Source organism: Trachypithecus francoisi, unplaced genomic scaffold (genome assembly GCF_009764315.1).
Source record: "Trachypithecus francoisi isolate TF-2019V2 unplaced genomic scaffold, Tfra_2.0 Lachesis_group0, whole genome shotgun sequence".
Lineage (NCBI taxonomy): Eukaryota > Metazoa > Chordata > Mammalia > Primates > Cercopithecidae > Trachypithecus > Trachypithecus francoisi.
In genome coordinates this window covers 59,430,981-59,453,624 of record NW_022681453.1, presented here as the reverse complement: position 1 = coordinate 59,453,624, position 22,644 = coordinate 59,430,981, and the positions used below count along the sequence as shown (strand labels likewise).

Here is a 22,644-nt window from a genome sequence, read left to right as displayed (position 1 = left end):
CCTGATTCTTGTTTTTAAAAAATAGAAAAAACATTTTTTTAAATGAAATGGTATAATAAAATAGTATTTTTAATGTCCTGAGAAACAGTACAGAATAGTGGTCTCCAAACCTGAGGTCCATAAAGAATCAGTTGTTTTCAGGATTTGTAAAGGCCCAACAGAAAATGTATGTTCACCTTTAATAAAGTTGGATAGGCAGATTTAAATAATATTTAACTTTGTCTGGAATTATAACTTCTCCAGGTGGTATCACTGCACCCGTGCTGTTCAGAAATGCCAACTGACTATTGGTCCCTAATTATATATATATATTTTTAAGAGAAAATAATATATGTTGTTGTAACATTTTCACAATAAAAGGTTTATGAGAAAGAAAAAAAGAATCTTTGGTGGGGAGCAGTTGATTTAAGTTTTATTTTCTAAGTGAGGCCATACCTTCAATCTTAAAAAAAATATATATTGAGAAATTTCAAAAGTATAAAGTAAATCATTAAAATTTCCCCAAGCATCACAATTCAGTTCTGTATTGCTGGAAAACTACCACTTGAAAGTAATATACAGGTAAATGATGTTGTTTTTAAAAATGCTGTTTACCATAGTGAAGAGCTATTTCAGGTTGAATGCCATGAATGTCAGAGGTACATAAACCATTTCTTGAAATCCTTACTTGATAGCTCTTTTATCATTTCCAAATCCCAGGTGAACAACATACCAAGTATGTTGTTTCGGTTATGAAAAATAAACATTTTCTATATTATCAGAAAATACAAAGATTGTTAAAAAAAGAAAAATGGCATTTGATGGGCTATTTCAAGTCCATGTAAAAACAAGGATTTGAGGTGGGCGGATCACTGGAGATCAGGAGTTCAACACCTGCCTGGCTAACATGGTGAAACCCCATCTCCACTAAAAATACAAATATTAGTGGGGCGTGGTGGCGTGCGCCTATAATCCCAGATACTTGGAAGGCTGAGGCAGGAGAATCGCTTGAACCCGGGAGGTTGAGGCTGCAGTGGGCCGAGACTGCACCACTGCACTCCAGCCTGAGCAACAGAGCGAGACTTTGTCTCAAAAAAAAATAAAGTAAAAACCATGAGGATTTACCTCAATTTGTTCTTTTCACAGTATTACTAGTCATAGATGGCTTGGGAGAGGGGATAAACCCACATACAAAAACCCACATACAAAGGCTCGTTCTTTGTCACTTAATTTTCCATTAAACTGCATAGAGCTTGTGGTTCCAAAAATTGTTTAAGAATAGCCATCTGACTCGAAGAGATGTAACCAAGAAAGAACAGGAAGGTGAAAACAGATACGATAGATAGTAACTGGCTACTTATGGAAATGCAACTCTTTCCAAGCTTCTTAAAATTTGTTAACAAAAAGCAACCAAATGGCCAATTTCTCATTCCTACACCTTTTCTCTTAAGATACAACCACAACTACAGTATTCTACTATTTGACATCATTAAGCTCAGACAACAGGCCTTATAAGTCAGTACAGTAAGATGGGGTTGGGAGAGTGCTAGTCTGCATAAGAGACAGACTTGAGTCATTGCTCTGCCAATCATCAGCTGTGGGACTTGTATGATTTATGGGGCTTAAAATGAATCAAGATTTAGTATCTAATAAATAGGAATTGAGTTTGCAAGGTTGAGGCTGGAGATGAAAAACTAGAGAAAGCATAACTATGACAGTTGAAGAGACAAGAATTGCCAAAGGATAGTGAAATAAGTATAATATTTGGCTATTAACATCAGTATAGAGCATATACTTAAAAATACTGTTGAATGAGTGAATGCATAAATGAGCAGGAGAATTTGGGGGATTAGCTGAAGTTTAGGGTAAAGAAAACGATAAAGAAATTTTACTCTGCTATAGATTAGATGCTCTCCCATAGTTGATATTAATTTGCCTTTCATTTCTTCCTGAGACATTATGTTTTAAGGCATTTTGCCTTCTTTGGTAGTTTTAACTTGAGAGGTCAAAGGCTTAAAGAAGAGACGTGATACCAGAGGAGAGATTACTAAAACATAATAGGGAGAAGTAGAGTAGTGGCAGAAGAAATGTAAACGAAAAAGCTTAGCAGTACTTCTGAAGGAGAAACCAGTAGGATTTGTTGACTATACACTGGAGATGGAGAAGAATGAATGAAAGATAAGGCCTACGTTTCCATCCTAAGAGAATGATGATGCAATTCAAACAGGGAAGATGAAAAACAGCTTTGTTCTGGGAAAGAAAATTATGATTTCAAATTTAGATATTTTGAACTGCAGTAAGGGGAAAACAGTCACTTAAAAATGATTGGAAAGAAAGAAGCTGGAATCGTGATCCAAAGAAAAGGATCTTCTAGAGACAGTTCCATAACCTGGTATCAATACTTAACATAAGATGACAAATATGAAGCCATATACAGTATTCACATGCTCTTTGGCCCAGTGCTTGTGTCTACATCATATGGGACGAGCATTTTTTATTTGTTTATTTTTTGAGACAGAGTCTCATTCTACTGCCCAGGCTAGAATGCAGTGGTGTGATCTTGGCTCACTGCAACCTCCGCCTCCCAGGTTAAGCGATTCTCCTGCCTCAGCCTCCTGAGTAGCTAGGATTACAGGCATATGCCACCATGCATGGCTAATTTTTGCATTTTTAGTAGAGATGGAGTTTCACCATGTTGGCCAGGCTGGTCTTGAACTTTTGACCTCAAGTGATCCACCCACCTCAGCCTCCCAAAGTATTGGGATACAGGCGTGAGCCACCGCGCCTGGCGGAAACACTTTTTTATTTTTTATTTTTATTTTTTGAGATGGAGTCTTGCTCTGTCCCCCAAACTGGAGTGCAATGCACGATCTCAACTCACTGCAACCTCTGCCTTCTGGGTTCTCAAGTGATTCTCCTGCCTCAGCCTCCCGAGTAGCTGGGACTATAGACGTGCACCACCATGCCCTGCTAATTTTTGTATTTTTAGTAGAGACAGGGTTTCACCATGTTGGCCAGGCTGGTCTTGAACTCTTGACCTCAGGTGATCCTCCCACCTCAGTCTCCCAAAGTGCTGGGATTACAGGTGTGAGCCACTGCCCCTGGCTTGAAACACTTCATTAAAAAATCAAAAATATAACAATAAAGTGACTCACTCCAAAAAGGAAGAGAAGAAACCCTGTACTGAGCTTTCTGTACTCCATCTGAGTACAGATTTCCTACTAGCATTCAAGTGGATACATTAACACAGGAAACCCCGAAACTTTTAAAAGTGAAATTAGGACCAATGGCCACAGTTCAACCATCTATTTAGTGGTCAACAATGATTGAAATTGTTCATAAAATAAGTCTTCCTAAAGCCCATATAAGACAAAGTCATTTCCTTATTTTGATTTCATTTATTTCATTATTTTTTGAGACCAGGTCTTGCACTGTTGCACAGGCTGGAGTGCAGTGGCTATTCACAGGTGTGATCATAGCTCACTGCAGCCTCAAATTCCTGGGCTCAAGCAATCCTCCTGCCTCAGCCTCTTGAGTGGCTGGGATTACTGCCACAAGACACCGCACCTAGCAAGACAAAATCATTTTTAACTTGAGGGTAAAAAAAAAAGGCAGCATTTGAGAGGGAGAGATATGAATGACTGGGCAGAGTAGAAACAGGGCAAAATCAGATTTAGAAGTTGGTGATGAAAAAATACCCCTCATATACTGTTACCATCTGTTTACATCTCAGCTCCCCTACTAGACAGTGAACTCCTTCAGGGAGCTCATGGCCCTATATTCACTTCTAGTTCTCCAGTAAGAGGTGCACAGTATGGGCTCAATAAGTATCTGTTGAATGAATCAGTAAGAAATAAAAGCATAAATCATATCACCTCAAATACATGCTTATATTAAAAAGTGGAGATATATTTTAAAAATTCAAAATCCTAAATGAGAATTGAAAGGGACCTTAAAAGATGGTCTACCCATGGTTAAATTTATTAGAAATGTTAAAGGGGAAAAAATCATTCAAAATTAAAATTAGGAGACAAATTTATCATATAAGACAAAGAAGCAATAAATGTAGAAGACCTCTGTTTTCAAGCCATTATTTAGAAAATCAATATGGAATAGTCTCTAGTTTGCTACTGACTTTGACAGTCACTTGGGAAATAAACATTGTCCATCTTTCCATGAATATATTCCAACAAAATTACTTTTACTTTCTTATAATTTGATAAAAATTTTATTTGCAAAACATTTTAAAGTTAAAGTTGGTCAGACGCGGGGGCTCACGCTTGTAATGCCGGCACTTTGGGAGGCCGAGACGGGTGGATCGTGAGGTCAGGAGATCAAGACCACCTTGGCTAACATGGTGAAACCCTGTCTCTACTAAAAATACAAAAATTAGCTGGGCGTGGTGGCGTGTGCCTGTAATCCCAGCTACTCGGGAGGCTGAGGCAGGAGAATTGCTTGAACCCAGGAGACGGAGGCTGCAGCAAGTCAAGGTCACACCACTGCACTCCAGCCTGGCGACAGAGCAAGACTCAGCCTCAAAAAAAAAAAAGTTACAATTGAGACAACTGCTAAGGCTTTATAGGATATTACAGAATTTGTAAAGCACTAATGTAGAGGATGAGGAAAAAAAAAAGTCCTAATTAAAACTACTAGTAATTTAGTGCTTTGTTTTGCACATTGAGAGGAAAATTTTAGTGAGACAAAACTGTTCATGATTAATTGATAACAAATGTTCTTCAGTATCTTTTTATAAATAAAACAAACATTGGGATATCATCAGGAATTTCATTCATTCTTTCCAACTATTAGGTGATTTGTTTCCTCTTGGGGTGTTTTATGTTGTAATTATATTAACATTTTTGATATAATATTCTAATATAGGGTAATATTAATGCTTCTTTCCTTCAATTTTAATTTCAAAGATTTTAATTTCAAAGAATGCCTAAGACATCCTAATTCTTAAAATGCACTGCAATGTAACAAGAGCTTTGTCTGATTTAGATTAAAATCTAAGATTCTTTTTGTATCTAACTCAGATGCATGTAGCTTGCATCCTGTTTGCTTTTTAACTGAAAACGGTGTTAAAAATAATTGCCCTTTCCATAAATCACATGAATGTTGTACAGCTGAATCACATAATGTGATGACCTCTGCTTTTCATTTAATATCTCTAGATTACAACTCTGTTGCTCAAAATTTTAATTATTCTTTTCAGCTGCTTGACATCTTCAACTGACAAAGCATGTCAATATTTTTAGCCAAGGAATTAACAAAGAGGTTGAACTGGACAGGAAGTATCCTGAAGCAAGCCATTAGAGACCTTGTTCCAGGCTGACATTTACTAAATTAGTAATCTTCACTCATTCATTCACTTATTCAGCTACAAATAATAAGTTATTACTTTCCCCCAAAGATATCACAAAAGTCTCTGTTAAATGACTGCTGAAATCCAGCATACCCTGTCTTCAGAGCATCTCTAATCTACTAGTAATCTTATCAAAAAAGGAAATGGGTTTAATCTTGGATAATCTAAATTTAGAAAATCTATTTAATATCCTAGTAATTAGGGTTTCCTTTATAAAGTACTTATTTATGTACTCTTAACCACTATTCTTTACTGGTAATAACTAAGCGCTAAGACGGCTGAAATTTGTCTATTTTTCAAATAATTAACAGTACTCAGAAAATACCTTTGCACATCTAATTTTAAGATTAAATAACTAAACTTAAGCATTACAGTTTTACCTTAAGACTCGTGGTGTTCTAAGAAACTTTAGATCGTCCGGGTATAGTGGCTCACGCCTGCAACCCTAGCACTTTGGAAGGCTGAGGTGGGCAGACTGCTTGAGCCCAGGAGTTCAAGACCAGCCTGGGCAACATGGTGAGACCCTATCTCTACAAAAAATTAAAATAAAAAAATTAGCTGGGCATGGCATGGTGGGCTTGTATGCCTACAGTCGCAGCTACTTGGGAGGCTGAGGTGGGAGGATCACCTGAACCCAGGAGGCCCAGGTTGTGGTGAGCTGAGATTGTGCCACTGTACTCCAGCCTGGGCGACAGAGTGAGACTTGCCTCAAAAAAAAAAAAAGAAAGAGAGAAACTTTAGATCATCAAGGCTAACACCATTTACTTTTCTTTGGTTAGTCTATGATCCTGAGTTCCAAGTTTTTTGTTGATACACAATAAAAATTTATTTTACACCATAAATCTATACTAGTCAGGTAAAATAAAAATAACTAGAGATGAAGAACATTCTGTTTAGATACCATCTGAAGTGTCAATGAGTATGTACTGACTTCTACTTGTATTTTTGGGCTTCCTCAGAAGACTGATACACTCAAGTGGGAGGACAAAGTAGCTTAAGAACAATAATGCACACTGATAATGGCACAGAGTCAGAGTCGAGGACAATGTCTATGTAGCAACAGGCTTTCATAGTGACCAAAATTCCCAGTGGATATTAAAAAACTGTGTAAGTGGCCAGGCGCGGTGGCTCACACCTGTAATCCCAGCACTTTGGGGGGCTGAGGCAGGCAGATCACAAGGTCAGGAAATGGAGACCATCCTGGCTAATACGGTGAAACTCTGTCTCTACTAAAAATACAAAAAATTAGCTGGGCATGGTGGCACGCGCCTGTAGTTCCAGCTACTCAGGAGGCTGAGGCAGGTGAATCACTTGAACCCGGGAGGTGGAGGTTGTGGTGGGCCGAGATCGCGCCACTGCTCTCCAGCCTGGGCGACAGAGCGAGACTCCGAGACTCTATCTCAAAACAAAGAAACAAAAACTGTGTAAGTATTAAAAGGTCTGCTTCCAGGTTAAAGGTCTCTGCTTTTGAACTATCTTGTGAGGTTTGTAAGGCAGCAATTATTCCTTTTTATTTTTCCAAATTTTTAAGTTTTTTGAGATGGGGGAATGGGGATGGTCTCATTATGTTGGCCAGGCTAGTCTTGAACTCCTGGGTTCAAGTGATTCTGCCTCGGACTCTCAAGTACCTGGGACTACAGGCACAAGCAAGGGTGCCCAGCTATCATTCATTTTAAATATGAGGAATGTGAGGCTCATGAGAAGTTGGAATTATTTAAAGACTGAGGACTAGTGAGAAGTTAAGCTAAATCTGGAGCTCAGATATTCTAAATCCAAGTTCACGGTTTTTATGACTATTCTAAGTCTTCTCCCATGGCCAATCCTAAGTGGTCAGTCAACAGTAACAACAAATTCTCAGCATGTTTATGCTAAATATGAAAAACAACTCTACTTAAAAGTAACAGGCTTTACAGAGGCACCAATTATATATAGGTCAGCAACTACAGAAAGAAGATATTGAATCTAATGAGAAACTCTCTCTCTAAAAGACACTAAGCCCAGGATATTTGTGGCGCAAGTCTTTCTCCCACCAAAATTTCAAGAAATCTATATTCTCAGCCATGTTCCATTTTATTTTATTTTTTTTTGAGATGAAGTCTTGCTCTGCTGCCCAGGCTGGAGTGCAGTGGCACAATCTCAGTTCACTGCAACCTCCGCCTCCCAGTTCAAGTGATTCTCCTGCCTCAGCCTCCAGAGTAGCTGGGATTACGGGTATCTGCCACTACGCCCGGCTAATTTTTGTATTTTTAGTACAGACAAGGTTTTACCATGTTGGCCAGGCTGGTCTTGAACTCCTGACCTCCAGCGATCCACCCACCTCAGCCTCCCAAAGTGCTAGGATTACAGGTGTGAGCTACTGCACCAAATCATGTTCAATTTTGTATCTATGCTTAGTTTCATGAATGCAGACTGATGCACTCCAGAATCACTTGCCGCTTAATAAGCATTCAGTGTATGCCCAAAATTTAATTATCATGTTTGTAAGAAACTAATCAGTTTTGACAGATACAGTCTATGTGAACATCATTATTTAAAAGTATACATATACATCATATGGTAACACCAATTTCACTATAAATTTGTATTAATTTCAAATTACAACTAATTAGTATAACCAGAGATTAATATCGTGTAATAAGATATGCTACTCCCACTTAAGACAGATTTTTTCTGTAAAATAATATGCAAATTAATAATTTACATATGAAATAATACGTATTACATTGGACTTAAAAAGAGTCATTTAAAGAAATCCGAGACCATGCGCAGTGGCTCACGCCTGTAATCCCAGCACTTTGGAAGGCTGAGGTGGGTGGATCACTACAGGTCAGGAGTTTGAGACCAGTCTGGCCAACATGGTGAAACCCTAACTCTACTAAAAAATAATAATAATAATAAGTTAGGCCAGGCATGGTGGCTTATGCCTGTAATCCCAGCACTTTGGGAGGCTGAGGCAGGTGGATCACGAGGTCAGGAGTTCGAGACCAGCCTGACCAACATGGTGAAACCCCGTCTCTACTAAAAAAAAAAAATACAAAAATCAGCTGGGCATGGTGGCACACATCTGTAATCCCAGCTACTCAGGAGGCTGAGGCAGGAGAATTGCTTGAATCCAGGAGGCAGAGGTTACAGCGAGCTGAGATGGTGCCACTGCACTCCAGCCTGGGCGACAGAGCAAGACTTTGTCTCAAAAAAAAAAAAAAAAAATTAGCCAGGCGTGGTGGCGGACACCTGTAATCCCAGCTACTCAGGAGGCTGAGGCAGGAGAATCACTTGAATCTGGCAGGCAAAGGTTGCAGTGAGTCAAGATCACAACACTGCACTCCAGGCTGGGCAACAGAGCGAGACTCTTTCTCAAAATAAACAAATAAATAAAGGAATCCTAGATTGAATGCATTTGAAAACAAACAATCAGTCTACCCAAAGTTATAAGGCTTTTGTTTAAATTTAGATTTTCCAATACACAAGCTGTTCCAGTTTATGCAAAATCCCTCATTTACTGTCTGTAGAGTTTGTAATTTAGGAATTATAATCAGATAAGAAATTGCTTTTTAAATCAAATATAACTGACTACAAATGAGTAATGCACAAGAAGTTTAAGACGCAAGTCTCTTTCTGAAAGAAAACATTATTATTTTACTATTATTTTTGAGACAGGGTCTTGCTTTGTTGCCCAGGCTAAAATGCAGTGGCACAATCACCGCTCACTGCAGCCTCGACCCTCTGGGCTCAAGCAATCCTCCCACTTCAGCCTCCCAAGGAGCTGGAACTACAGGCACATACTACCACGCCCAGCTAATTTTTAAAATTTTTTTGTAGAGACAGGGTCTTACTCTGTGGCCCAGGCTGGTCTTGAACTCCTGGGCTCAAGTGATCTTCCCGCTTTGGCCTCCCACAATGCTGAGGTTACACGTGTGAGCCACCATGCCTAGCCATTTTATTTTAAAAACCAATCTTTATATGTCTGTATAAGTATCATCTGAGTATTGTGAAATTTAAAAATCTTGAGAGGTTATCTCAAAACATTATTGTTTTATAGATGAGAAATAAAACCTCTGGCAGGTTAACTGAACATATGTTTTCTTTTCTTTTCTTTTCTTTTCTTTTCTTTTTTTTTTTTTGAGACGGAGTCTCGCTCTGTCGCCCAGGCTGGAGTGCAGTGGCCGGATCTCAGCTCACTGCAAGCTCCGCCTCCCGGGTTTATGCCATTCTCCTGCCTCAGCCTCCCGAGTAGCTGGGACTACAGGCGCCCGCCACCTCGCCCGGCTAGCTTTTTGTATTTTTTAGTAGAGACGGGGTTTCACCATGTTAGCCAGGATGGTCTCGATCTCCTGACCTTGTGATCCGCCCGTCTCGGCCTCCCAAAGTGCTGGGATTACAGGCTTGAGCCACTGAGCCCGGCCAACTGAACATATGTAACTGTGTAGGACTGAAACTAGAGCCTCTCGAGGCTCAACTCTCTCCAATATTAATCTTCATTTAAGAGACAACTGAAGGCTGGGCATGGTGGCTCACACCTGTAATCCCAGTACTTTTGGCAGGGGGGAGCACCAAGGCAGGAGGATTGCTTGAGCCCAGGAGTTTGAGAGCAGACCGGGCAACATAGTGAGACCCTGACTCTACAAAAAATAACAAAATTAGCTAGGTGTAGCAGTGCACATCTGCCATCCCAGCTACTCAGGAGGCCAAGGCGGGAGGATGGCTTGAGCTCAGGAGAAGGAGGCTGCAGTGAGCAGTGATCATGCTACCGCACTTTAGCCTGGGCTTTTTTCGTCCACCGAACTCTAAACTCATAGGTAATCTGGCATATAATTAATTTAGTGGATAACAGTATTGAGTCAAATGATGCCAGCAATTTGCCACCTCTTGCACTAGAGAAAATGTAAGATTAACAGGCAAGAGCTGGAATTGTTTCATTAAATGACCTGTGACATTTGGTAAAATATGTATGATAAAACATAAATGATAAATGTAAATGCAATGATATAAAATGGAAAGGCAGCATTTGTTTAGGATATATGTGATAAAAGTTCTGTCTTCCTCTGATGCTCTCTCAAATTTTGTGACCTGGTTCTATTCTTCAAAGATGAAAATGAAGGCACAATAGCACAAGCCTGTAATCCCAGATACTTGGGAGACTGGAGAATAGCTTGAGGCAGGAGCTCAAGGCTGTAGTGCACTATGATTGTTCCTGTAAACAGCCACTGACACACAGTGAGACCCCCATCTCAAAAAAAAAAAAAAAAAAGAAAAAAAAAAAAGGAAAAGAAAATGGAGTTTCTAGAAATTAAAAGAATTATCTGGAGATGCAGTGATGCAGTTACAGTAAGCTTCTTCTAGACCACCTACTTCCCCCATTTCATTCTCACATACCAATCCTTAACAGTCCTTACTTCTTAAAGATTTGTTTTTAATTAACAGATCCCTACTGTTGCCCATTATGTTCCTAATACCTCTTGTGTGAGAATCATCTCAGAGTACTCTATCTTTCATTCTGAACACCTGATCTCTAGTGACAACTATTAACAGAATAAATGAAAAGCCTCTGTTTCTATCTAGGGGGAAAAAAAACTTATTATAAACCCAACTGATAATTGTAAAACAGGACAATATGGGATACGGTTCTTCAATAAGGAAGAAAGCGGAATCATCTTTGGGAGGAGGGGGGGTGAGGGAACGTCAAAGGTATTTGTCATTAAACTTCAACTGGGCATCAAAACAAATTCTTTCCATTTTAAAATTACAAACATATTTGTATATATCTTGGTGAACCTCTTTGGGTATACTGATAGTGTAAATTCCTAGCAGTATATCAGAGGGTATATATTTTGCACTTTGATAGACATTACACATTGCTTTCCTGAAAGACTGCAACAGTTTACACTACTGCCAACAGTGTAGGTGAATGACTGTGCCAGCTCCAGGTATCAAACTTTTGTATTTTGATTAATCTGATAATTAAAATGAAATCTTATTTTCACTTATCATTTGTATTTTTTTGATTATGGGTAAACTTGACCACCTGGAAACTTGAACTTTTAACTGGACAATAAGAAATGCCAATATAAAGGTAGGCTCATTTGGTATATAATATGACAACCATACATACATCTGTAACAACCATACATATTCCCTTTTCTGTTAGAACTTTTGGAGCCCAGAAAAGATCTTTTCCCTGAAGTTGCAATCAGGGTGTAATGAAAAACATACTTAGATTTTTCAAACAGTTAACGTGCATGAGGCACCAGTGAGGATAAAAAAGTCAACTTTAATTAGGCTTCTACACTCCTTGAAAATGATTCCCTATAAACTTTTCTTCACAAGTTTCCACTGAACATAAAATACATTCTTCCACCCATGTATCAGTCTAAACAGTCTGTATTCTCCACATGTCCTTAGACTTCAAACAACCAGTTCACATTTCATTAAGAGGAAATGAGAATTAAAGGACACACTGTAATCCTATTTCCTGGGTTTACCAGAGCTCAAAATTTTCCATTTTACTTATGTGAAAAATAATACTGGATGGCTCAGCAAACTGATTTTAAATCAGAGATAGGGTCCTAAGCATGTCTGCCCAGTAGAGGACTCCCTGTATTCTAGGTATTGAAGATGCACGCATGCAGTTGACACATACACATCCACCCTCCCACTCTTCCTTTTTTTTCTCACTGTTACACAGGAGCTAGGACTACAAACATGAAGATGACAATTACGGTAACAGAAAATATCTCTGAAGTTCTTTGTCTTTTCTGAAGACAAATGTTTTCCTTTCTATATCCAACCCTGTCCCCATCCTACCTTAGAATGCACTCTCTGGCCAGGCGTGGTGGCTCATGCCTGTAATGCCAGCACTTTGGGAGGCCGAGGCGGGGGGATCATGAGGTCAGGTGTTCAAGACCAGCCTGGCCAACATGGCAAAACCCCGTCTTTACTAAAAACACACAAAAAAATTGGCTGGGTGTGGTGGTGTGTGCCTTTAGTCCCAGCTACTCGGGAGGCTGAGGCAGGAGAATCGCTTGAACCTGGGAGGCAGAGGTTGCAGTGTGCCAAGATTGTATCATTGCACTCTAGCCTGGGAACAGAGGGAGACTCCGTCTCAAACCAACCAACCAACCAACCAACCAACCAACCAACCTATCTGCTCTGTGCTTGAAGTGAAATGTACATAAATTAAGTCCAAATAAGTCTTCCTTTATACTGACATTCCTTATTTTCTCGTTAAAAGTAACCTCCTTTTAGTTCTCTGTACTTCTAAATTGTCTAATTTTTATGGTATATATATATTTTTACTTGACATTGTGAGTGTTTAAGTCTGAGACTTTGTCTTATACATTCTTGAACTCCTTACAGCACCCACCATATTACTTTATACTGAGTGGCCAGTCACTGTTTCATTCTTATATTAAATGAGTTTATATTTATAAAGTGTTTCTGTAACTGAGTACCTCCATTTTTCTAAGAGACAGAATGAGTTATTTTAAAATTATTTTTTCTCTTTTCTCATTCCTCCTTTCCCCCTGTACCCCATTTCCTACTTAGCTCTTTAGAAATACAATTATAACCTGCTACCTCCTCTTCATCAGACATGTGCTTAGAAGCTCCAGAGTGGAACTCTCCCACCAGGAGATTGCCTCGAGAGACAACAGTCTATTTACAACAAAAAGTACACTGGCAATGAAACTCTCTCTGACCTGGAGAGTTTCAGCCACTTTTTTTTTTTTTTTTTTTTTGAGATGGAGTTTCGCTTTTTGTTGCCCAGGCTGGAGTGCAATGGCACAATCTCAGCTCACTGTAACCTCTGCCTCCCGAGTTCAAGCGATTCTCCTGGCTCAGCCTCCTGAGTAGTTGGGATTTGTAGGCATGCACCACTACGCCCGGCTAATTTTTTTTTTTTTTGAGATGGAGTCTCGCTCTGTCACCCAGGCTAGAGTGCAGTGGCGCGATCTCGGCTCACTGCAAGCTCCACCTTCCAGGTTCATGCAATTCTGCCTCAGCCTCCCGAGCAGCTGGGGCTACAGGTGCCTGCCACCATGCCTGACTAACCTTTTTTTTTTGTATTTTTAGTAGAGACAGGGTTTCTCCATGTTGGGTCAGGCTGGTCTCAAACTCCCTACCTCAGGTAATCTGCCCGCCTTGGCCTCCCAAAGTGATGGGATTACAGGCATGAGCCACTGTGCCCGGCCTCAGCCACTTTTACAACTTAGTTCTGCCCATGAAGGTGCCAGTGATTGCCAGCTCAACTGCCCAGCAGATGAAGCACCCTCACCTGTTTGCTTCCTCCACTGCATGCCATTCTTGCCAAGCTCCCTTTTAAAAGCACCTGCTTTCTGCTCCAAAGCTGAAGTGGTACCCTTAAGGCAGGAGGCCTGTATTTCTTCCCCTAAGCTAGCTTTGGAATAAAAAGTCACTCTTTATACCAGACCTCACTATTGTTATCGGACTCTACAAGTGGTGAGTGCCTGAACCTGTGTTTCAGTTACATTTCGAATAGTGTTGGCACATAACAAATGCTATTTATTAAATAAGAAACTGATAGATTTTTTCTAATGAATTTTCCCCTTCAACATGTAAATCTTATTTCTCCCATCTTAAATAAACTTCTTGACTCCATTCCCTTCACCAGTTAGTTGCTTCCCCACTTCTCTTCTTCCTACTGTAGTGTAACTCATAAAGATTATTCAAACTCACTGTCTACAAATTACTTTTTCCCATTCACAAACCCACTCAACTGGCTTTTATCTCATTGGTCTACTAAAAACTTTTTGTTGAGGTGACCAATCATCTCCAAATTACTAAATCCAAAGAGAAGTTCTTAGTCCTCTTCTTACTGACCTATCAGCAGCATTTGATGTACTTGATGTTTCCTTTCTCCTATGAAGAATTTCCATACTTGGTTTTCCAGTACACCAAAAAATCTCTGGATTTTCCTCTTCTCTCATAGGCCAATCTTCTTCCTTTTCTTCTTCTCCCTAATTATGTTTTCTGCCTAGAACTTTCTCCTTAGTATCCTATGACTCTAAGAGTCTCTAGACTCATAAATGTCACTTATCTATTCAACATTCCCACTTAGATGGCTGATGAACACCTGAAACTGAACTCCAGCTCTTTCCCACAAAACCTGCCCTCCAGCAGCATTTACATCTCAGTTAATGACAAATCTATTCTTCCAGCCATTTAGGATAAAATCCTCATAGTTTCCAATTTCTTTCATACCTTACATCCAACCCGCCAGAAAATTCTGTAAGCATTGCCTTCAAAATACATCTAAAATTCAACTACATCTTTTAATCTTCACTTGTACTTTAGTCTAAACCATGATCATATATTGCCTGAGTTACTAAAATGGTCTCCCAACTGGTCTATCTTGCCCCCATATCTGTTCTTAATACTATAACCAGAATGATCCTTTAAAAACCTAAGTCAAATCACATCAGTCCTCTGCTTAAAATTCTTCAATGAATTCCTGCGATACTGTGAAATACACAGTTGACCCCTGAACAACAAAGGTCTGAACTACATGGATCCACTTACATGCATATTTTTTCCAATATATTTTAAAATATTTTGGAGATTTGCATCAATTTGGGAAAAAATGGCAAACTACATAACCTAGAAATACCAAAAAATTAAAAGATGTGAATGAATGCATAAAACATAAGCAGATACTGTTTATTTTATCATTTAATACCATAAAGTATATACAAATATGAAGTTAAATCTATCAAAATTTATACAAACACTTACATGGTGCCATTTGCAGTCAAGAGAAACGTAAACAAAGATGAAGTATTAAATCGTAACAGCATAAACCGCATAAAATTAACTGTAGTATTTACTGTGCTACTGTAAAATTTTCACAGCCACCTCCAGTTGCTAGCAGTGAGTGAAATATTGCAAGTATCCGCTTAAAACACATGTGACACTAATCACCTGAGTGATCAGGTCCTCTCTCCAGTAAACTGCATATCTCAGTAAAAAGTGATCTCTTAGGGGTTCTCTATTATTTTTCATTGTGTTTAGTACAATACTGTAAACCTTGAATAACACCATGAGATGCGTAAGAAGTGTGACTAGTGACAATGAAGTGCTCCCAAGAAGCAGAGAAAATGACATGACATTACAAGAAAAAGTTGATTGCATGATATGTACCATAGGTTGAGGTCTGCTGCTGCAGTTGCCTACCATTGCATACAGATGATTTGTCTTGTAAACATATGTAAATACAGTACTGTAAATGTATTTTCTCTTCCTTATGATTTTAATAACATTTTTAAATTAAAATAACATTTTCCTTATGATTTTCTTAACATTTTAATTTCTCTAGCTTACTGTATTGTAAGAAGAGTATATAATACATATAACATATAAAATATATGTTAATAACAGTTTATGTTATTAGTAAGGCTCTGCTAAGCAAGAGACTGTTAGTTAATCTTTGGGGGAGTCAAAAGTTATACGCGGATCTTTGACTGTGTGTGAGGGTCCAGCACCCCTAATACCCACTTTGATCAAGAGTCAACTGTATTTGGTCTTCCTTTCCTTTTCCTGGCATAGAACTACTAAATTCCTTGGAATCTCCAAAGTGATGTGTCTTTTTGTATACTAATAAGATGGCTGATGGTTGGCAGCTTCAGGATGAGGTTGGTCATCAGAAAGACCAAGGCATAATTAGAGAATTGGCACTTCAGCCCCACCCCCCAACCTCTGGGAGGGTAAAGGAAGGAGAGTGAAGGTTAAACTGATCACCAATGGCAAGCAATTTAATCAGTCACACTCACATAATGAAGTTTCCATAAAAACCCAAAGACAGAGTTAGGGCTTCTGGATAGCTGAACATGTGAAGTTTCCTGGAGGGTGGGGGCTTAATGGAAGCACTGCATCCCTTCCCATATGCCTTGCCTATGCATCTTTTCATCTGCATCCTTTATAATAGGCCAGTATACATGTTTTCTTGAATTCCGTAAGCCACTCTAGCAAATTAACTGAATCCAAGGAGGGGGCTGTGGAAACCCCAATTTACAGCCAGTTGGTCAGAAGTACAAGCAAAATAACCTGGGGCTTTCAATGGGCACTGGAAGTGGGATGCAGCCTTGTGGGACTCAGTCCTCAACTAGTGTGATCTAATACTATCTCCACGTAGACTGAGTCAGAATTGAATTGAATTAAAGGATACCCCGCTGGTGTCTGCTGCAGAATTGCTTGCTGGTGGGAAGAAATCCCCGCAGACCTGGCATCAGAAGTGTGTTGTTGAGAGGACAGTGGGAGAAACTGAGTATGTTTTATCCACTCAATTTCCTTTACACTCAAATGGCCTTCAAAGGCGTATCTGATTTGGCCTTCTTTATGATAGATTAATAGCCACATTCACCCAATCTCGTATACCCTTCCCTTTATAATCTGGCTTTCCCACTCCTATCAAGAGGTGGCTTCTGGTCAGGCACAGTATCTCATGCCTGTAATCTCAACATTTTGGGAGGCCAAGGCAGGAGCATCACTTGAGCCCAAGAGTTTGAGACCAAGCCTCGGCAACGTGGTGAGACCCCGTCTCTACAAAATAATAATAATAATAATAATAATAAAATAAATAAATTAGCAGAGCGTGGTGGCACGTTTTTGTGGTCCCAGCTACTCAGGAGGCTGAGCCAGGAGGATGGCCTGAGCCCAGGAGATCCAGGCTGCAGTGACCTGTGTTTGTGCCACTGCACTCTAGCCTGGACAAGAGTATGACCCTGTCTTAAAAAAGAAAAAAAAAAAAAAGTAGTGGAATGTATTTCTCCATCCAGTGAAACTGGGTTTGGTCATGGTCTTGCTTTGGCCAAGTGAAATGTTAGCAAATGTGATACAAGCAGAGGCTTAAAAAGTATTTGTGCATTGAGAGTTTGTCCTTTCTTGTTGCACTGAGATCTCCAGCACACTTTACATCTCAGTTATTGACAACCTCATCCTTATAATAGCTATTCGGGCTAAAATTCTTGTAGCTTGTCTACATGGATGAGTGTTAAAAAGAAAAAATAAAACCTTGAGAGGTCCAGCCAACAGCCAGTACCTACTACCAGACACATGAGGAAGGGAGGCCATCTTAGACCATCCAGGTCCACCTGAGCCCCCAAAAACTATAATGACAAGCCTACGAACCAAATAGTGGAGCCCAGCTCAAATGGCTGACTCAAAATTGTGAGCAAATAAAGGTTATATTAAGCTACTATTTTTATTATTTTTTAAAAGACAGTCTCACTCTGTCACCTAGGCTGCAGTACAGTAGCCTGATCATAGCTCACTGCAGTCTCAAACTCTTGGGCTCAAGCAATTCTCTCACCTCAACCTCCTGAGTAGCTGGGACTACAGGCACACACCATCGTGACGGGCTAATTTTTTTTTTTTTTTTAAGACAGGCTCTAACTATGTTGCTCACGCTGGTCTTGAACTCCTGACCTCAAGTGATCTTCTTGTCTCAGCCTCCTGAGTACCTGGGATTATAGGTGCAAGCCACTGTGCCAGGCTAAGCCACTAAGTTTTAAGGTGGTTTGTTACACAGCAATAGATAACTGATACACTGTATTAAATCTTTCACACTCCCAATTCCTGCCACTCTTCCCTGTCTTAATTCTTGCTCTAGTCATACCAACTAACCTCTTTTTAATTCCTTGTAAACACTGTGAAAACTCCTGCAGTTATTCTGGCTGTACCCCCTGCCTGGAATGCTCATTCCTCAGCTGAATGGCTAACCTGCTTTCCTCTTTCAAGCCTTCCTTCAAATGTCTTGTTTTAAATGAAGCTTATGCTTACTGTTCTATTAAAAATGGCAGTCTACCCTCAATGTCCAGCACTTCCAATCCCTCTTACCCTGCTTTATTGTATTTATTTATTTTGAGAAAGGATCTGGCTCTGTCACCCAGGCTGGAGCACAGTGGTAATTTGGCTCACTACAACCTCCACCGCCCTACCCCACCCCGGGATTCAAGTGATCCTCCCACTTCAGCCTTCTAAGTAGCTGGGACCAGAGTCAGCTACATTTTTTCTTCTGAAATCCTGCCTTCAAAACGTTCATTCTGTAATTTGGAATGAACTCTTCACAAAGTATGTGCAGGCCGGACGTGGTGGCTCACGCCTGTAATCCCAGCACTTTGGGAGGCGGACGTGGGTGGATCATGAGGTCAGGAGATTGGGACCATACTGGCTAACACTGTGAAACCTTGTCTCTACTAAAAATACACACACACACACACACACACACACACACACAAAATTAGCCAGGCACGGTGGCGGGTGCCTGTAGTCCCAGCTACTCGGGAGGCTGAGGCAGGAGAATGGTGTGAACCCAGGAGGTAGAGCTTGCGGTGAGCTGAGATTGCGCCACGACATTCCAGCCTGGGCGACAGAGCAAGACTTTGTCTCAAAAAAAAAAAAAAAAAAAAAAAACACCCCACAAAGCGTGTGCAATCTCAGGCAAGGAGGTCACGTACGAAACCCTATCTATAGCAATTTCATATATCTAAACAGTTACATTAAAAATTTTAGATACTAGGGGCAAGTACCTCATTTGTGAACATTTAAATCATTGTTTCAATGAGAATATTTTAGTTTACCAATCAATAAATAGTTCGGGTAAGAGAGAGACACAGGTAGGGAAGCAGGCAAATAGTTAAATCCAGGGGTCCCCAAATGCTGGGTCGCAGATCAGTACAGGTCAGTGGCCTGTTAGGAATCAGGCCACACAGTAGGAGGTGAGCAGCGAGCAAGTGAGTATTACCATCTGAGCTCTACCTCCTGTCAGATTAGTGGTGGCATCAGATTCTCATAGGAGCACAAACCCTATTATGAATTGTGCTTGCAAGGGATCTAGGTTGCATGCTCCTTATGAGAATCTAACTGATGCCTGATGACCTGAGGTGAACAGTTTCATCCCCAAACCATCCCACTCCAACCTTCCCCACAGACACCCCGACCCCATCTGTGGAAAAACTGTCTTCCACAAAACTGGTCCCTGGTGCCAAAAAGGTTGGGGACCGCTGGTTTAATCTACACTCACTCACTCAGGTACTAACTATATTGTTTTTATCACACTCTCTCTACTCTTAAAAGTTAATGCAATCACCAAATAAAATCAATTAAAAATATTTAAATTATGTTTTATGCCCTCCCCCACCTGACTATCAATAACGGGAAAAAAAGGAGTTAACTTCTCTTTTACTGTTAGTCTCCACCCACTATTCCTTTAGGGCTCTTCTATGAATGCTTTCCTTCTGATCACCCCATTCACCCTGGGATAGCATTCTTAATAAAATAGATAAGTAAACTGAACTTTTATAACCTCAGAACAAACAGAGTTGTGTCAGGGGTTTTGAATCCAAGATATATAACAAACAACAGAAAAAGGTACAGACCGGAGGCACAAATCTGTTTAAAAAGTTGGCATTTAAATTATCAACCATAAGGCATAAGAGGGTAATTCAATATCAAACTTCAGAGTAAAAAATCTGTTTGGATCTTAAATCCAACTGCTCAATAGCAAACAATATGAACATGTATTAACTTCAGAATCAGGCAAAACTATAAAGAATCTGCTTTGCTTTGGTATTTATCTCTTAAAAAATATGTATCATTTATAAGATCAACTAAAAAATGGTAAAATCAAACTATAGACTAAGTTTGTACTAAAGACTATGGATGAAAAGTGAAAATGGTGGTTATGTTGAATAAAGCTGGATCATCCTCCAATACAGTTTTATCTCAGAGATTTGTTCTGCTGATCTCGAGATACAAGTTTCACACTGAGATATGTGTATATTGCTTAACAATTCAGAAATTTTCCAAGTCTTTGGGAAAAATACTTTGAAAATAAGTAGCTGAGCACTAAGAAACCTTTTCCTTTTTTTTGGTCACACAGATCCATCAAGATTTTTTTTTTTTTAATGTAAGAAGTATTCCAGGTGGCTCTAAATCAAATTCCCATTTGTTATGCATGCCTGGCATTTTCAAATTTAACCCATGTTTTTCCCAAGCAGTCCAAGGCAAATGAAACTCATTCATTGAAGGAAACACTGATTTTCCAGTAACTATTTCACTTGAGAAAGTGAGGATGACATTTACTCTGCACTGAAGCAGCCCATTACACACAAGAGATGGGACACTCCAGGATGATCTGAGCATGCCCATACAGCTACAGAGCACCCTCTGCATTCTGTCCAAATAGCTTTAGGTAAAATGAACAACTAGGAAACACATATCATGCTTCTTCATTATTACAACCCTACACAAGTCAGTTCTAAAATAGCAAACGCCCCTGGTTGAGATCTACTGCTGAAAAACGCTAAGTTTCAGCAGCTCAGGCTATTTCCTTTCTGTCTATTCAACCAGCCCCCACTTAAAGCTGTAGGACTAACTATAGGATTTAGGAAGAGATTTTTTTTTTTTTAAAAAAAAAGACAGATACACACACATATACAACATACGGTTTCCGAGGACAGTGAGGGCTCCATGCTTGTGAGAGAGGAGGAGGAGGAATATGCCGAATAACCCGCAGTTTCTCCCAGATTTGAACATGCTGTACTGTGGCATGAGGTCAGCAGTGACTGACTCCAGCCCTGTGAGGCTGAATTCTACCCTGACAAAGCAGTATCACTGTAATATGAAGCAAGAGGATTCAGAGCATGTTGGCAGCTGTACAGAATGCCTGTTCTAGAAAGTAATGGCAATTCCAAAACAAGAGATCTATGCTGTCACATGAGATAATCTTCAGCCCAGTTAAGCAATAAGCACCCAAAATACTTTGAATCCCAAACACAGGCAGCTGAAAAGTTTAATGGTAGAAAAGAACTTTCCTCCTTGAACCTATTTTGTGTCTGGAGGAAATAAACAGGAAGTAGAAAACTGGAAAAATCATTGGTTAATTTTATCTGTATCATAAACAACATACTGATTCTGATCTCATCTGTTCCTGGACACTGCGACCTAGCTGAAGAACTCCAAACCACCTCTGTGACTTTACTATGGAACAGGGAGACTATTTTGGAAGTACTTTTTTGATAATGGATATATGGCAGAACTGAAGGTGTGAATAACCTCATTTTTCACATGTGCCCAAAAGGCAAACCTAATATACATCATCATTTCTTTTTAGTTCAAGAATATGTGCCTTTAGAAATTCTTCCTCCAAAGAAGAGGGGCATTAAAAAAGAAGCCTGAACATGACTTTTCTAACAAGAGAAAACAAGGCAATGCAGATATTCCTTTACATTTTACGGTGTCCCTTATATTCCGAAAGTTCTATTCTAGACCAAAAGTGACCCAATAGCTTTATAACAAGTAAAACTTAGCCAGGAAACACAAGATAATGGAGATAAAACAAAACTGTACTACAGCACTAATGGGAAGGTACATCTATAAGAAGTTCTTCAATAGTTCAGTGGGATAAGGAGGGATAAGGAATAAAGAAATAAAAACTTTTTTCAAGATGCGCTAGCTTTGTTTTTATAAATATTAACTTACTAATAATGGATTTTGAAAGGAGATACATATAACTTATTTACAGATTTCCAAATTTCCAATAAAGTTTTTGAGGATCTACGTTTGTACCCAAAAGCCTAAAGATAATGATACAATTTCGTTTCTTTTTCTTTTTGAGCCAGGGTCTTGCTCTGCTATCCAGGCTGGAGTGCAATGGCATGATCTCAGCTCACCGCAACCTCCGCCTCCTGGGCTCAGGTGATTTTCCTGCCTCAGCCTCCTAGGTAGCTGGAATTACAAGTGTGTGCCACCACACCCACTAATTTTGTATTTTTAGTAGAGATGGGGTTTTACCATGTTGGCCAGGCTGGTCTCAAACTCCTGACAAGTGATCCTCCTGCCTTGGCCTCCCAGAGTGTTGGGATTACAGACGTGAGCCATTGTGCCCGGCCAAATTGTACAATTTCTAATACACTTTTTTCATTCTTTATGAATTTTACTTCAATAAAAACAAAACACAGCATCTTATTTTTTTAAGTAAATAGAAAAAATAAATAGAAAAAAGTCATTATAGAAATAGAAAAAAGAAAATAGAAAAAAATCATTACTGGACTGTTTCAAAGCAGGTAATTTGGAAAGACTGGATAGGCAAGTTTCCTATATTAATAAACTTTTTTTTAGGTCATTTTATAAGAACCTCTGAAAGAGTAATCTACTTTGAACATTAATTTTTTTGTTGTTATACTTACACTATCAAAGGAAATTTTAATTCCTTAGTTTTAGGATGTACAAGAAACAGTGCCCAGAATGGTGGTTATTACCAATTGAGAAGAAACAACTGTACTACATTT

General features: G+C 39.5%; 1 protein-coding gene across 7 annotated transcripts in view; it reads right to left on the bottom strand.

The window, feature by feature from the left end:
* Positions 1–22,644, bottom strand: part of TMCC1 (transmembrane and coiled-coil domain family 1) — a 249,804-nt gene that overhangs the window by 54,856 nt on the left and 172,304 nt on the right. Inside the window, exon 1 of one of the 7 annotated variants that reach the window (XM_033210829.1) lies at positions 20,800–22,396. The exons of the other annotated variants lie outside the window; for them this stretch is intronic. Within the exon in view, the coding sequence (XP_033066720.1) occupies positions 20,800–20,826 (27 nt within the window). The 5' untranslated portion in view covers positions 20,827–22,396. Of the gene's footprint in view, positions 1–20,799; positions 22,397–22,644 lie in introns of those variants that run through there. 7 annotated transcript variants of the gene reach the window in all.